The following is a 16,718-nucleotide window of genomic DNA, read 5'->3' on the forward strand; positions in this document are numbered from 1 at the left end:
ACATAAACACATTTCATTACACCAAATACACAAAATAATGTTCTTTTTAACAACATCATATGACCCCTTTAAGTAGGAGGTAATTGGTAAGAATAAGGTGCAATGAGAAATAGACCTCAAGTCACATCAAAAGTCTGGCTGCGTGAGATGAAGGTCAGCTTATCTCAGACTGGGTGGTTGAAAGGTGCCATAAATGGTGCTTCTTAGAAGGGTGGTTTATTGGGTGTATAGATCCAATATTTGTTCCATTATTTCTGTTTCTTAAGAGTCAGGTTTGCTGTACAGCAAGTAAGAGGATACGAGGTCAAAAAGATCCTTTATATGCAGACTGGAGTCGTTTTAGTTCTACTGCCTACTGATTAACAAAATAAATACCCTGGATGCATCTCATTTGGACAGATTAGCACAGTAATTAAAGCGATTTGGAACAGAAAATTAAGCTTTGTTTGTTCCATCTGAGGTGCCATAGCTGTATGCCAATTTACTAAAATAAGAGCGCTGCTTTTCCTTGATGCATGACTTTATTCAGTAGCATGAATGATTGGCGGTGTATTACTTTTGAGGCCATGTGCAGCTTTATTATTGGGAAATCATGCAGTTACGTGATGTTGATTGAAGTATGAAAACCGGCTGGTCAGTGCGAGTGTTCCTTGCTGTTACATGTGCATTTTAATGTTCTTATGATTTTGTTTTGGTTGCCTTGATGTCATCACTTCCCTGATTTTAGAGTGTGGTTGGTATGTTGTTGCTTGGTTACCAAGTCGTATGCTCAAGCTTCCTGTCGCCTGAAGAAACTTGAGGCGTTGGGAGAAAAAAAGGAGGCAAAACACAGCACAGAGACGTACAGAGGCACAGCGGTAGAGAAAAATAAAGCACTTAACGTATGACAATCTCCATAAATGAAATACAGACTAGTGCTTTTAAAGTGATGTACTGTAATTCTTATTGAAATCATCGGGCTGCCCATCTTTGTCATTCTCTTCTCTTCTCCCTTTCTCTTTCTTTTCATTTCACACTGGTTTTTAATTACTGTCTTCAAGCATGTAAAAGCCCATAAATGCTGAATACAAACAGAGGCCTGTGTAATTAAATGGCTGATTAGTCGTATCTAAGGGAAACCGTGAGGAAGGGGCTCAATTCAGCTGCCACAAGTTATCAAACCCAACGCGCATATGCACTTGCATTAATATGGACACACACACCCTTCCATATTTCACATACACACAAAAATATTTTATTTTCAATGGCTTTGAAAAAGTAATTGGTTAAAGGTTTGATCAAAGAAAAAGAAAGGGACAAAATGAAACAGAAAGGGAATAAAGAACACAAGGCTATACCATTTCCTCTGCCAGACGGGCAGCAGCCGTTCGCCCGTTTTGTCTGCTTTGCGGCAGGATAATTACAGTCATCATGCCTCCATTGCTCTGTGGAAAGAATGCAGGGAAAAATAGCAATTATATAAGAGCTGTAGAGAGGGTCATCGGAATACAACCCTAAGGGACGATTTTGCTGTAAAAAGTAACTGTAGAAGGTTCATTATCAGTCAGGGGTCAGCATGGTGTGCGGTGGAAGCCCCCATCTTGTGTGTGAGGAAGAATTAAGGAGAATAAAAGGAAGAAAGACACGGTGGGGTCCTTATTTGACCCCTTTTTTACATTTCTGGGATTATTTTTAATTGTTTCTTCTGTTATGTGTAATTATTGAGCACAGACCCTTGAAAGATGTTTTTCTGAATCTTTTAAAGTAATGTTTTTTATTTATTTATCTAATGTACCTTGACTGAATATTTTCTCTTGTTTTTCTTGCTTGGAAGCTTTCAGTACGCCTGGACTTCATCAGACATCACAAGCGGAAAAGCATTTTTGCTGCTAAAAAAAGCCAAGTGATTTCCAGTCAAGTGAGCTCTTGATTGCAAGGCAATTTGTGTCACTTTTTTTGCACTTTCCCCTCATAGTTTAGACTTCTTGTGCATAAAGCAAGAAGACAGATGGCATTGTAACTATCTGCAACTGAATCATGGATAGAACTGAATCTGTTGGTGAAATTGTTCTGTGTGCATCTTTGAACAGAATATCTAAACGCGCTGAACAGTGCAACAAGTATATTGTTGCAAGAGTTTATTTTTATTTTATTTTATTTTTTTGTTGCATATTATTTTGGGAAGACTGAGGTGTTCTCAGGACAAAGTGTTTTTCATAAATGTCAGGTCAGGGCAAGCTGTCACATATGTTTTAAATGTAATTCTTTTTTTGTAATTTTGTTTGACAAAAAAACAGTTGCTTGATATTTTTATGGCACTTTTTAAAAAATATTTTTGTTTTGTTTTTTCATTGGTACATAATTCTTTTACTGTTTAAATTATAACTATAATAGGCCATTTAATGCCAGTTTACCTCATATACTGTGAGAACATACCCATTATTGCATGTTAAATTAACTGTATCTTTTCCTGGTCTTTCTTTTTCTGACTTTTCAGGCATGTGCCTATACAGTTTTAGAATGATAAATGGTAACATAAAACTTAAGTGCAGTCAACTTTTTAAATGATCTTTAAATGTAATTGGTGTCTTTGCTCCAATAAAAATGTATAATAAAAATGTAAAAGGCATGCACATCATCCAATATGGGTACAGGTGCAATGCAATAACCAAATAAATAAATAAATTACAACACTGAAACTAGTGCAATATTTTAATTAGCTCTTCATCAGACATTTTTTCTTTGCTTCAAGTAATTTCTCTCAGTACTTTTAGAACTAGTTCCAGATCAGTGAGAGTCATTTAAATGAAGTTAAATAAACGATAGGCCTTCCGGCACACTCTATTAGCTGCCAGACCTGACCTGTGATCAGGTGGAAATGATGAGGGCAGAGGCAGGAGTGATCATGTCCATCTCTCTTTCTGTGTGACTACAGTGTATTAAGGAGAAACACGTTGTGCATCTGTGACTGTGATGTCTCCTTAACTAAAGAATCATAAAAAATCCTGAACGTGTTTTGGTATATGATCCTCCTGGATGTCTATGGTCAGAAGCAGTTAAAACTAATCGTAATCTTTATAAGTGGTTGTTCTTTTTGTGCCTTTGTCTTTTGGTGACTTTGTTTACTTTGTTGCTTGTCATTTGACATAGAACATTTCTTATAATCAGACCACCATAGCATCACATATACAACTGACAGGATATTTTAAAGGATTCCAGGCATTGGGACTTGTAATGCAAATGTATGAACCACTTAAGATCGCTTAAACTGGATTTGTACCTGCAACCTTTTGGTCAAGAGAGTTTACAAATTCTTCTTTTTGGTTTTATGGCAAATAATAACCTTGTCACCTTTTTGCTTATTTTTTACCTCTATAATTCACTGATTGTTTTATCTGTAATGTTGCTGTCAGATGTGATCACACTGGAAAAGAACCTGTGGGAGAAAACCATACAATCACATGCGCACACACATAGCCTGAGATTTGGTGTATTTTAGTGCATTTCAGATTCATATTGATTTAATGAAAATAAACACCTGATTAAGATATATAGAAACAGTTTTTTTGTTTTCTTAGTCATCTATGGTTATATGATGTATTGTATGAACATATCATGTGGTTAAATTGGACTATTTATGTCAGGTTTGCCCTGGGACACAGAGTGTAATGTTTAATTACAATTTCTGAGATAGTATTAATGATACCAAAGAAACCCTCCCTCTAAACACCCACATGCAATTTCTCATGCCAGTGAACATTTATCAGGCATGTATTTAAGTTTATACACACATACACACTGACTCACTGCTAGACACACACACACACACACACACACACTCCATATACCTGTTTGTCTAACTTTTTTGCTGCCACAGATGCCAATAAAGAACCTTTATTTATGAATTTATGTCATCTATTATCATCATCAGGCTAATTTAATAAAAATACGCTATTTGTGTTTACATGTATTTGTGTTTTTTTTTAAACAATAAATCCATGTGACAGCACTACATCCCAGTCATTTAAAGAAAAAATCAAAACTTGCTTAAACTACAAGTCAAGCAGCTGAAAAAATACTCTTCAAATGAATTGTGGCACCCACTGCTCTGTGTGTGTGTGTGTGTGTGTGTGTGTGTGTGTGTGTTCACTTGGATGGGTTAAATGCAGACCACAAATTCCAAGTATGGAACACCATACTTGGCTACACGTCACGTCACTTTCACTAATTAAAGCTAGACTTGTAATCAATGAACAAAGTGGGTTGTTATAAAGAACAGGGTTTCTGCAGGATTTTAAAGCTCAAATTAAAGACTTTTTAAGACCTGCACAATTAAAATTAATAATCAGGCATGTATTTAAGTTTATACACACATACACACTGACTCACTGCTAGACACACACACACACACACACACACTCCATATACCTGTTTGTCTGCCTTTTTTGCATACTCTCATACGGCTGGCATTAACATGGTGTTTTCTCACCATCTGATCAACATAAAGTCACTTTGTGAATGTGTAGGAGGTCCTTTGAGGAAATAGGGATAAACTCTTTCTAAGTTAATTAGCAGTCTCGAAAGACCAGATCAGAGAAGCGAACTCCTGATAGAACTGTGGATCAGCCAGTCTCAATCAAACAACTTTTAAAGAAACGACCGTTTTAGATGGGTAAAACCAGCCGGAAATAGTCGTTCTCTGATCTTATTTCACCATTCAGAGAGGGATTTAATCTCTCGCTCTCTCTTGCTCTTCACCTTTTCCAACAATTTTGTGACCTTGAGTGAGGCTGATGGGAAGATGTGTTGGGCGTTGTGCGTCAGGAATCGGATATCTATCCATATGGGAAAAATTGCCTCTAATCATTTTATTAAATGCGTTCATGGTGAAAGGCAGTAACTGTTTGGGTGTTGGTGTTGGGGGTTGGATGAGTAAGCCTTGCCTAAAATGGGCTGGAAGACGACAGCGCCCCACAAGGCTCTTGCAAATCAATATGGAGGTTGGCAGGACGTTTAAAAGCTGGAACATACGGACGTCTCCCCCTGCTGTGGGCGTGATCGTCTGACATGCCTGTGGTATCCATAGTTTTTGGTAATGGTTGGGAGACGCTTTCTATTCTAAAAATGTATCTGAGAAAATATAATTATTACACTTCAAAGCGGAAGCAAAAGGTCAAAACATGAAAAATGTATGTTCTATGAATAACTAATCTGACTGACTGTATCAGATCTTTCAGTGAACAGTTCTTAAAATAACCACTTTTCCGCTATAAATAACCTTTTGTGCAATAGAAAGGTTCCATGGACATTAAAGATTATTTATGGAACCACAGATGCCAATAAAGAACCTTTATTTATGAATTTATGTCATCTATTATCATCATCAGGCTAGTTTAATAAAAATACGCTATTTGTGTTTACATATATTTGTGTTTTTTTTTAAACAATAAATCCATGTGACAGCACTACATCCCAGTCATTTAAAGAAAAAATCAAAACTTGCTTAAACTACAAGTCAAGCAGCTGAAAAAATACTCTTCAAATGAATTGTGGCACCCACTGCTCTGTGTGTGTGTGTGTGTGTGTGTGTGTGTGTGTGTTCACTTGGATGGGATAAATGCAGAGCACAAATTCCGAGTATGGGTATACTTGAGTATACTTTTTAATTTAGGCAGGCTACTCATGGGTTATTGCTGCTGCAGATTTGACTGCTATGACACGAAGTTGTTCAGTTCTTTTACTGAGATAAATAGATATGGAAAATATTTTTATTATTAGTTTTAACCAGGTTATTCAAGTCCTGTCCAATGTGATGTTCTCTATCTGATATGGACACTCTCATTTCCTTTAGGTGAGCGGAACTGGACCTGTCTGACTCACTGCAGGTACAAATGTCACCTGTACCCCAAAAGCTGAAGTCAGAACTACTGTCACAGTGAATCATAGGCTTTACTGGACTTAGTTAAATTATTTAACGCCATGACACGGTATGTGAACTTAATTTAGCCCACAGCCCTGAAAGAGACAGGCAGAAACTGCTCTCTAAAAATATTTCAGCGAGAAACTGTTAAACTCATAACACTTAATTATGGACTCAAAATTTAAATTATAGGCTTAAAATTGTTCTTTTTTACTTTTCACTCTCTCTTTAATTTACTTTTGGGTGATTAACCTGCTGCTGCTGCTGCTTACAAGCTGGCAAGCAAAATATGGAGTAGGCTATATCGCCCCCTTTAGGGCAACAGGAAAACAAGAAAAACATCGCATAAAATTAAAATGAAGTCAAAGACTTTATCTTAGTCATCCAAACTGACACCTCTAATAATATTTAAGAAACATTGCATAGTACTGAAAAGATTTTATAATAATATTTTTCAGACATCGGATTTAAGCATCACAATAATCTAGTTAAATGCTGGTCAAAAACTCAGCAACCATCTAACGCAATATAGCATTATGTTGTGAGAAAACAACTCAAAATAAATTTGGATAAATTTTACACAGTATTTACTTGGGACAACAGAGCAGATCACAGTAGGCTCTCATTTAGAGGTCAAATGTCACCATGTAACAATTCATCTTTGTTTGGGAAAAGATGTGTAGTATCACCCTCTACCCTCTGTGCAGAGGAATCTTCATTTTCCTACATTTTCCTTTTATTTCCTACAAATTCCTACGTTTTTGTTCTCATTGCAAAGGCATTACCTGTCCAAAACTGCAGCTTTGGATGAATTAACTACTGCCACAAAATTCAACAGGTTAGGTTACTGTTTGTCTACCGCATGCAATTGAGGACATTATAAGGAAAAATAATATGTCAGTGTGTGTGTGTGTGTGTGTGTGTGTGTGTTTCCCCTCATATTTGAACATTTTGGTTGAATATAGATGGGCTCTTTTATGTAGGTCAACATGCGTTGTTATGTCACCAATCTGTCAGTCTTTGGCTTTTGTAATACTAATTTGCTCTCATAGTTGCAATTATAAGGAAAAATAATATGTCAGTGTGTGTGTGTGTGTGTGTTTCCCCTCATATTTGAACATTTTGGTTGAATATAGATGGGCTCTTTTATGTAGGTCAACATGCGTTGTTATGTCACCAATCTGTCAGTCTTTGGCTTTTGTAATACTAATTTGCTCTCATAGTTGCAGCGGATGTCTCGCCTCCTCGTGAATTAACAAAAGCTTTGAGAGGGTATCCCAGCATCGCCCGGCTGTCTCCCGGGGAAACATCCCGGGTAAACAAGAGCCAATCTCCGCGCAACCGGGCGGCAGAGCAGCAGCAGCTCTCGTGTTGTGATTTCTGAAACTGGCGCGCGCGACACGTCCATCCACTTTAGAGCAAGACAGAGGGGTTTGCTAAAAAGAAAATCCCTTACATTGAGGCAGCAGTTTAAGTCAGGTGGCTAAATAGGTAAAAATGGACTTTACATTGGCTTAAAATATATGTGTGTTTGACTGACGAGCTCAAGGACTAAGTGATGGATAGGAAAGGAAACTTGCTGCGCGCCACTTCAGCTGGGTACCGTTTACCGGACCGACCCAATGGTCCGCTCGCCTCTCAGTCCTCGGTCTCAGTGTTCAAGCATTCAGCGGGTAGGACACGAAACACCGGTGAGAAACCGTCGCAAGACGATGATACCCGAGATCCGGTAAAGCAGGACCAGGTTTGGAGAGAGTTTGTGCTCGCAGAGCGAACCGGTGTGAAAGAATGGTAAGAAAGCGATATGGTAAGAAAATGGTATTCACTTTCTTAGACATGTCTTGGATTTGCCGGGTTGTTTCTCACTTTCTCTGGAGTTACGTTACTAATCTTTTCTTTCACCTCTTAAATGTGGCATTGTTTGACCCGTTATTTGATACGGGATGGATCGTGGTTGACCAGGCGCCCCCTGGACGGTGTACGTTACGGCTACTCATCTCTTGTTCTTCAACAACTACAACTAGGCTATATAGCCGTGGTTACTGTACACAAAACCACCATCATATAATAAAAAAAAAAATCACAATTTCGCTTCTAAATAATTCATTGCATCGTATGGTCTGGAGAAATATCATGATGTAAAATACTTAATGGTTGTTTTATCACAGGAAGAAGAACTGGAGTTTCCTGATGAACTTTGACCAACTGGTAAGAAACCCTTTTATCAGTGATGACAATTTGCCAGTGAGTCAGAACTGTTACTCATAAGTTTTCTTGCAGTATTGTTACAATTTAATTAACATATAATGCAAATATACAATGCTGTTTAAAGGTTTGGGATCAGTCAGATTTAAAAAAAATAAAAAATAAAAAAAAATTTCTCAGCAAGGATGCATTAAATTTATCAAAAGTGACAGTAAAAATGTATGGTTACAAAAGATTTACAATTCAAATAAATTCTGTTCTTGTGAACTGTTTATTCATCAAAGATTCATTTCTAGAGCACCAAATCAGTATATTAGAATGATTTGGAAGGATCATGTGATGCTGAAGACTGGAGTAATGACGAAAATTCAGCTTTGCCCTCACAGGAATGAATTACATTTTAAGTTATATTAAATCAGTTGTAATATTCAAAAACAAATTGTAATGATAATTCAGAATATTACTGTTTCTACTGTGGTCTTAATGAAATTAATGCAACTTTGGTGAGCATATAAGAGACTTCTTTCAAAAATATTACAAATTTCATGCACTCAGTAATTTTTGTCAAAATCAGTTATGGGACTGGTCAGACTTTGTGTTCACATGACAGGCCATATCATGCAATTCACAGTTATACTACTAATAACAATAATGATAATAATTTATAGTGCTTACAATCCATGCTCAAGGTGCTTTACAAAGCATTTATTATATATATTTTATTAAAGCTATCATTCATCTTTATTTTTAGGTCAGTATTTTTCATGTTTTTATGATGGAGTACCTCAAGCTGCATTATTAGGCCTATATGTTAATTTAGTTGTATTTCCCATGGCACTCTCACAGGGTCATCCGCGTACAGAAACTCCTCTCCCCAGCTCTGTCTCTTTATACTCAGACAGAGTCCCAAACACCACTAACCAAATGTTCGGCAGCGGCCTATACATTGAGCTGGGCAAGGAGCTGATTCGCCTGGACAATCTGCTAACCCTGACAGCGAACCACTGCAAGGCCAAAAGGAATCCAGAGATGCAACCCTGCTGAGGTTTACCAGGCACAGGATGTGTTCAAAACAATCTCTTGTATTAGCTGAGATTTGTTGCCTTCTCTAGAGACCTTCCCTTGGGTTGTTCTGTTTGTCTTTCCTTTATCTATATACTTAGACAAACTTAAGAGTGTATACATTTGTTTTTTGGATGTATTTATTTTCTGTGGACAGCCTAAATACCAGCTGCCAATCTGTGTATGTATGTGTGTGTTTGCTGTTTGTTTTGACAGTGTGTTGAGAGCATTTGTTTTTATATTAGATTTTGTGCTGACATTAATATGCATCTCTCAGAGTACTTTAATATGCTGGTGAAGGCAGTAAAGATGACCCTGTTTTTAGAATATATTTGCATATTAATTTTTTTAGATGAACGCAGTTACTCTTCAGTGTATAAATGCAAATTAGTTACAGAACTGGATTAAAATTCCTAGATCAGAGAGATTTATTTTTCTGTACTTGAAAGGGTTAGATTTGTTTGCATCTCAAGAAACAAATAGGAATTAGATGTGTCAGGTAATTCTTCACAGTTTACAAAAAGTCCTAGCCAATTGAGACATTTTATCTATGGAACATTAGGAGGATTAGAACTGGAATATTTTGCCAAGAACTTCTACATTTATACTGTTTAAAAAAACCTATCTTGCCAAATTATATTCCAATAAAGTTTTTCTCCTTTTAAACAGCTACAGTGTGTGCCTTCTTTTCGGCCGCAAATGTGTGATCACAGTCAAAATAGATTTCAAAATATATGAATATATTTTTCTTTCACCTTTAAGAGAAAAAGAGATAGAAACGTGGTTGGGAAATGGCACAGACCAGATCTTAGGCCAGGTTTAAACTTTTTATTATTATTTATGTGTAATAATTGTGATTGAGTTAAAACTTGAGAAAGTGTAGGAATGCAGAAAATGGGGTGTCGGTTTAATCTTGCTTGTGATATCAAATACATTTCAGGTAATAGCCAGGTTATTTCTCATGTGTGTTCCATTAGACGAGATAAAACGCGCCCTCTGTTGGAAGAATGTGCCTTCTTAACAATATCAACAAGTGAACATTTACTTCATAATGTAGTTGCAAATACAAGAGGTCGCAGTAACACTCTTTCATTAGGTTTTGTTGCCTTAGTGTTCCTCGCGCTACTTCAAAATTGATTCGAGAATAAATTCATAAAGGACTCTACTACTCTGCGTTTTATGAATAAACCAATAGATCATTAATGAAGACCAACAGCATTTTTCATTTAATTCGAAAACTTCAGAAATCATATATATGCATTCTTTATTTGATTCACCTCATAAATAAACAAATATAATAATACATTTGAATTTATAATAAATAAAAAGACAATTTACAATGTATGCCACTCTGCAGCAACATGATTCATTGTGGTGATTTCAACATCCTGTGTTCAGTCACATCTCATTTCGCACTCAGTTCAGTCAACTCACGTTCATTACAGCATAACCTTTATTCCTAAACATTGTGTTTAGAAATTATTTGGAGTAAACTAATGAAACTAAAAGCCGAGTGATGTTCTGTGATTCTTCAGTGATATGTGGTGGGTGTGAGAATGATATCCACAGGAGGATATTTGCATTATCCCGTGCGCCGCCGATCGTGTGCGAGACAGAGAGAAGAGAGGCTTATGGGTAAAGACTGCTGTTGTCGTGGACGTTAGTGATGGATTCATTTCAGCGAATCGGTTGTTTTGAACAACTCATTTCAAAGAATCGTTTACATAAATGATTCAACAATTCTTTTACGTCATGACGCACTTGCGTCATCACATAGTTCTTGATATCCTAGAATGGCATACTGCCTACTGTAAAACCTTCAGATAAGCCATATTTAGACACGTATTTTTTTTGACGTTTATTGCAATTTCATCTGTTTCCATTCAATTTAAATGTAGTTATTAGAACTTAAAATCATAAATTTAGTAATTAGAACTTAAAATCATAAATTTAGTAATTAGAACTTAAAATCATAAATTTAGTAATTAGAACTTAAAATCATAAATGTAGTAATTAGAACTTAAAATCAATGTGTTGTATTGAATCATCTTCATTTGACCCTCTAACTCTAGCACTATTCTAACCTGTTCTAATTCTAAAAAAACACTCGAACCTCTAACGCTTGCACTCTTTATTCTATTTCTATTCTTACTATTTGTTTTCGTAAAAAAAACCTCCAACACTAGCATTCTCTATTCTTTTTTCTATTCTATTTTCTTTATGTATTCTAAAAAAAAAAACTTGCTTCGTGCGTTAGGCTAACCGAGACTTGTCACAGCACTTACATATCATTGCCCTTCTTTTGGTTTTGATTGCTTCTATTGTACTCATTTGTAAGTCGCTTTAGATAAAACCGTCTGCTAAATAACTCAATGTAAATGTAAATGTATTAGTTGATAACTCGAGAACCGCTCAGGCGAATCGTTTGGACCATTTTTGTGATTCGGATCATCTGATTCATTTAAAAATGTCCGAGTCAAAAGACCGATTCGCTCACGAATCGGACATCGCTAGTAGATGTCAGAGAAACGAACTCGAGGCTCGAGCTACCTGCAGGAATACCGAAGAACTGATCCGCGAACTGGCGCGAGCGACCTAATCCACTAACGACATGCGGAGACACTTTAGGAAAGCGCTTGCGAGTAACTTAAAATAAGTAACTTTATCATGAATTATTAATAATACACATAAAACGCGCCGGTTCCGTTTCACGTCGCAGTTTAGTGTGTTGCAGGAATGCGTTGGAGTTTGTGGTCTGGTCGACTCCAATAGATGCTCGCCTTTGAACAACAGCAGCGTTGTTTATGAACTGGGGAAGATTTGAAGTCAGGCTCAGCCAGTCCGGAGCGCCCGGGAGAGGGGGAGAGGAGACGAGACGAGACGAGACGAGGGGAGGGAGGAGAGAGGCGGGGAGGAGAGGAGAGGGGCGCCCAGAAAACGCCCTGCTGCTGAATCCTCTCAAAATTAAAACTTTATCGCGCCATTGACGGTACGCTCGCACTGAAGGATGGGAGGTTTGATTCCTCTCAGTTGTTTAAAGTAACCACTTCATAGATTGTTTTGAGGGGGAAAGTTTGGAAAACCTCAATTGTTCCCATTGGATTATTTTTTTCCGCTTTATTCTGGACAAGCACGGGGTACTTTTTGGAGGGCGGCGAGTTGGACGCTGTCTAGGCCCGCTGCTCGACAACTTGAAATAAGATCTTGTATCTTTAATGTGAACCAGAAAAGTTGGGCAGATCGCTCATCATTGCTCAGACTGGCGCCAGGACAAGGCAAAAATGTCGCTAGGAGCGGAGAGAAGGATGGAAAACCGGTTGAGACAACTGGAAGCCATGCTCAAAGAGCCGCGGTCTGCAATCAACTTGGAAAGTTTGCTGGTTAGTTCCCCGTCCTTTTTCATGAATGTTTAATGCACCTCGAAGATCCGTTGCCTAGTGACACAGAGAAAAAAGAAATAACAACCTAACCGCGATGTTGCATTGCAGAAATGAGTGTCTAGTGAACGTTACAGTCGACTGTGAGGAAGCTCAGTGTGCACGCTGATGTCTCTTTTAATATCCTCGGTATTTGTACACAATCATCGCCCCACTTCCTTCTTTCCTTGTCAGTAACTTGTGGATAACCTCAAGTCCAAGTCTCCGCGTATAAAACTATTCTCACGTACACTTGCCATATTTGAATAACTCTACTGCGTCAAGTTCTGAGTTCATATGTTGCCTCGCTCCAAATATAGTAATATTGTTGGCCTGCAACATGACAATTTTGTAATTCCCCCTTCCTGCTGTTGGTGGCTTGTTTTTGTTCTGGAGGTAGACTGCTATTAACTGGCCTCTAGGTGAAGGTATTGGACACATAGAGCAGGAATATTCACAGATTGATCTAATCTCTTCAAAGTGCACTTTGAATTGTTTTTATTTTTCCTTTGTGAACTGATAGATGAACGTTTAGTGCCCTTCCTTTTTTGTGTGTGGGCACATGTACAGCTCAGTTGGTGCCAAGTGATAATATTTCGCGAGTTTGTCAATCGGTTTATGTCTGACCTAGCTATTGACGAAAACACAGATGATAGGCAGAATGCCAGAAGTTAGACAGATCTGACAAAACCCTCTTTTTGGTGACACCATCAAACAGAAAAGTACAAAAAAACAAACATGTATTAAATTTACATTTTTTAAAATTTCTTTTAGAGGTCTATGATTATAAATAATTTTATTTGAAAGCAATAGAAATTAATTGTAATGCTTGACAGACGCTTTTTTCAATGACTGAAACTATTAGAGAGCCGAATAGCCCCTATAATGCTGATATTTATGTGATATAGCTGAATAAAATTAAATGATAGCAAATGAAATGTATTTGAGCTAAAATGGACCATTTTTGTATATATATATATATATATATATAAATATATATGCATGTGTGTGTGTGTAGGGAGAGAGATATACTTTTTAAATACTTTTATTCACCAAGGACGCATTAAATTGATCAAAAGTGACAGTAAAGACATACATAATGTTACAGAAGATTTCTGTTCAAATAAATGCTGTTCTATTAAATATTAAGCAGCACAACCGTTTTCAACATTGATAGTAATAATAAATGTTATTATGGACCAAATCAGCATATTAGAATGATTTCATAGTAGAATATGACACTGAAGACTGGAGTTATGGCTGTTGAAACTTCAGATTCACCATCACAGCAGGAATAAATTACATTTAAAATATATTAAAATAGCATTAATTTAAAATTCTAATATTATTTCTTCATATTTCTCAATGTTTTACCATATTTGTACCATAGTTTTTATGATAAAATTAATGCAGCCTTGATGAAGAGAAGAGCTGTCTTTCAAAAAATGAAAAAAAAAAAAAAATGTAACTGCAACTGTATGTTGTTGACACAACCAATACTGGTTATTGGCCGATGCCAATAGTTTTATCACTAGTTAAGTCCTAAAATTGATAGTTAATGCTTAATTGTCTAATTTCTGCAACACTAATGACGCTAAACAAAACTAAAAAAAAATTATGACAAACTCTCCCCCATCAACCATTGATTAGACAGACATATAAGGCCCTGTTTACACTAGTGCGTTTTAAAATGAAAACGATCCTCGTCTACACTTGCGTTTTCACTGCATTTCAGAAACGATCTCCGTCCACACTGTACACAGCCGAAAACGCATGTCACATGACCATTTATGCAGGTACAACAATGAGAATGATGTTATTGTTTACACTACGCAGAGCGAATGTGGGCAGCCACGCCATCGTTTTCAAAAGTCTCCGTCCGTTTACACTGAAATGCAACCCCGGAGTTTTCAAACTAAAACGGGGTCTGCAGCGTTTTCGAAAGTCTCCGTTTTCGAGGGTCAAAAGTGTAAACGACAGGTGTAACCTTAGCAAAAGTTATGCGTTTCAAAATGAAAACGGACTAGTGTAAACGTAGCCTTAGTCCCAACCCAACTCTTGCCATTGGTTGAGTCAGTGTTGTTGTGTTGGGCTGGTTGTGATGCCTAAACTAACATTCATGATTTGACAGAACAACAGTGTTCACTGTTCAGGGAAACCACCTTATTAATGGATTACTTATGATTTTGGATAAGAAACTATTTGCATGCCTAAAAGAAAGTGTTTTAAATCAAAATAATTATGTTAGCTTTAAGTATGCATGTTTGAACTTCATCACAGATGCATGAAGTAGATGTGAAACTTATTGCTTATAGTAAGTGAAGTGATTCATTTGAGGCAGTCAAGGAGGCAGTTCTTTTGGTACTGAATGTTCCTGCATGCATAAACTGTATGTAAAATGGCATGTCAGATCTGTGTGAATGATTAAAATTAATCTGGTCCAAAACCAAACAATACTCCGCAGACGCTTGATGAAGCATGATTTGACTCACTGTGTCTGGGCCAGAGTTTGGTCTAAACTCTGAGCAGATATCTGAGAGAAAGATATGGGTCATCCTTTCTGAGAGAATCGGTGTGTATGTTTATCAAGGAGGTGTGTGTGTGTGCGTGTGTTGTCCATTATGAAAGTGCTGGTGACAGAGTTTCTCCACAGCTGAAGAATGTGTGTGTTTCCTGAGGAGGAGATGAGCTGAGAAGTGGGAAGCAGTGAGTGGGAGTGAACAGGCTTCACTCTCTTTCTCTTTTTCTGTCTTTCTCTCTGCCATTTATAGCTCCAGTTCCTCTCTGCTTTAGCTCAGGGCAGGAGATAGCTCTGTGTGAGAGTGTTTAGCTGTAACGAGATGCTTCTAGAAAACACATCACACAGATATTTCCATTCCGTTAGTGGAATATATGAACTTACTTCCAATTAAGAAGTTGAGAATGCAAACACTTCTTATCCCCAAAAATACAAATATTCTCTCTTTCTCTCTCTTTGCTTTCACCCCCTCATGAACTCTTTAACTTGTCATTAATTATAGCTCAAGCTGATTACTGTCAGTTATCCAGCATAATGCGATTGATTTCAAGTCTTTAAATCAAGTATTTCAGCCTGAGATTATACCCGCTTTGACCAGTCTGTGTGTGTTTGGGAGAGTGATGCCAAGTGAATTCATCAGGAATTTTTGGAATTTTCCAGGTATGTTTCCAAGGGCACTTTTCCCTATTTACGAAGTAATGTAAGCCTTTTTTACTGTGATTACTATGCTGCCTTATTGCCACTAGCTCTGGCCACTTTTAACCCTGCAGAAAGATTACATAGTGTTGTGTAATCACCTCTGTCTTTTAGAGCAGTTGCATAACACTATGGCCAATTGTAGTCCAATAAATGTGTATATGCTGTAAAAATCCAAGCTACATGTGCATTTAGGTCTGTTAGTCCAAGTTGCAACTTAAAAAAAACAGACTGGTATGATTTTAGTTTAGACTGAATTGGTTAAATGACATTTAAAGTGTCAGTGTTACGGAAGTAGCGGCAGATCAGTACACTTGGTTCGATCCATTGGTTGTTGAATTGAATGGAGGCAGATCTGAATGCAAGCTTGCAGTCGATTGTATGAAAGGGGCGGGGTTTATGAGGACAAAGTGATTGGAGAAGTCCAGCATAAACCAGCAGAGAGAAGTCTAGTGTTGTTTCATTAGAAGGTTGGGTAGTTGCATTATGATAAAAAATGAACATATGCATGAATAAATCACACACAATATTATCAATAACCTGCATTTAGAAAATTTCATGCAAAATTGTTTTAATTGGATGGAAATCAAACTTTTAACATGCATGTAAATGCACTTACTGGGGATTCTGTTACATTATTCTAATCCAGATGTGACCTGTCGAACTGAAAATTCTGAAATGGCAACTGCTCCAACATTCCAGAGAGTGGATTTCTCCACTTCACCTGAAGATGATGTCATATTCCTGCTAAAGAGCAGCAATTGGAGATGTAAAAACTTGATGCGGTCAAAGTTTTAAGTTCTCTCAGCTATTGTTTTAAAGGGGTCATATGATGCTTTTTTAAAGATCATTATTTTGTGTATTTGGTGTAACAGAATATGTTGACATGCTTTAATGTTCAAAAAACACATTATTTTTCAAA

At 37.1% G+C, this 16,718-nt stretch overlaps 2 protein-coding genes across 2 annotated transcripts in view; both read left to right on the forward strand.

Moving 5' to 3' along the window:
• Window positions 1–7,268: 7,268 nt before the first annotated feature.
• LOC107675537 (uncharacterized protein C2orf50-like) lies at window positions 7,269–9,531 on the forward strand. The gene is made up of 3 exons (XM_016469929.1): window positions 7,269–7,690; window positions 8,068–8,107; window positions 8,951–9,531. The coding sequence occupies exons 1-3, from the start codon at window positions 7,458–7,460 to the stop codon at window positions 9,146–9,148; spliced, it is 471 nt and encodes a 156-aa protein (XP_016325415.1). The 5' UTR covers window positions 7,269–7,457; the 3' UTR covers window positions 9,149–9,531.
• Window positions 9,532–11,704: 2,173 nt separating this feature from the next.
• LOC107675520 (rho-associated protein kinase 2) overlaps window positions 11,705–16,718 on the forward strand; it is a 66,824-nt gene continuing 61,810 nt past the window's right edge. Inside the window, exon 1 of the mRNA XM_016469909.1 lies at window positions 11,705–12,546. Within this exon, the coding sequence (XP_016325395.1) occupies window positions 12,448–12,546 (99 nt within the window). The 5' untranslated portion in view covers window positions 11,705–12,447. The remainder of the gene's footprint in view (window positions 12,547–16,718) is intronic.

Source organism: Sinocyclocheilus anshuiensis, unplaced genomic scaffold (assembly GCF_001515605.1).
Source record: "Sinocyclocheilus anshuiensis isolate Anshui unplaced genomic scaffold, SAMN03320099.WGS_v1.1 scaffold1097, whole genome shotgun sequence".
NCBI lineage: Eukaryota > Metazoa > Chordata > Actinopteri > Cypriniformes > Cyprinidae > Sinocyclocheilus > Sinocyclocheilus anshuiensis.

Excerpts from the sequence above, each read along its gene's own strand:
- LOC107675537 (XM_016469929.1), top strand. The coding sequence starts at position 7,458 with ATGGATAGGAAAGGAAACTTGCTGCGCGCCACTTCAGCTGGGTACCGT. Across the intron at positions 7,691-8,067 it reads CGAACCGGTGTGAAAGAATG|GAAGAAGAACTGGAGTTTCC; the intron begins GTAAGAAAGCGA and ends GTTTTATCACAG. Across the intron at positions 8,108-8,950 it reads TGATGAACTTTGACCAACTG|GGTCATCCGCGTACAGAAAC; the intron begins GTAAGAAACCCT and ends GCACTCTCACAG.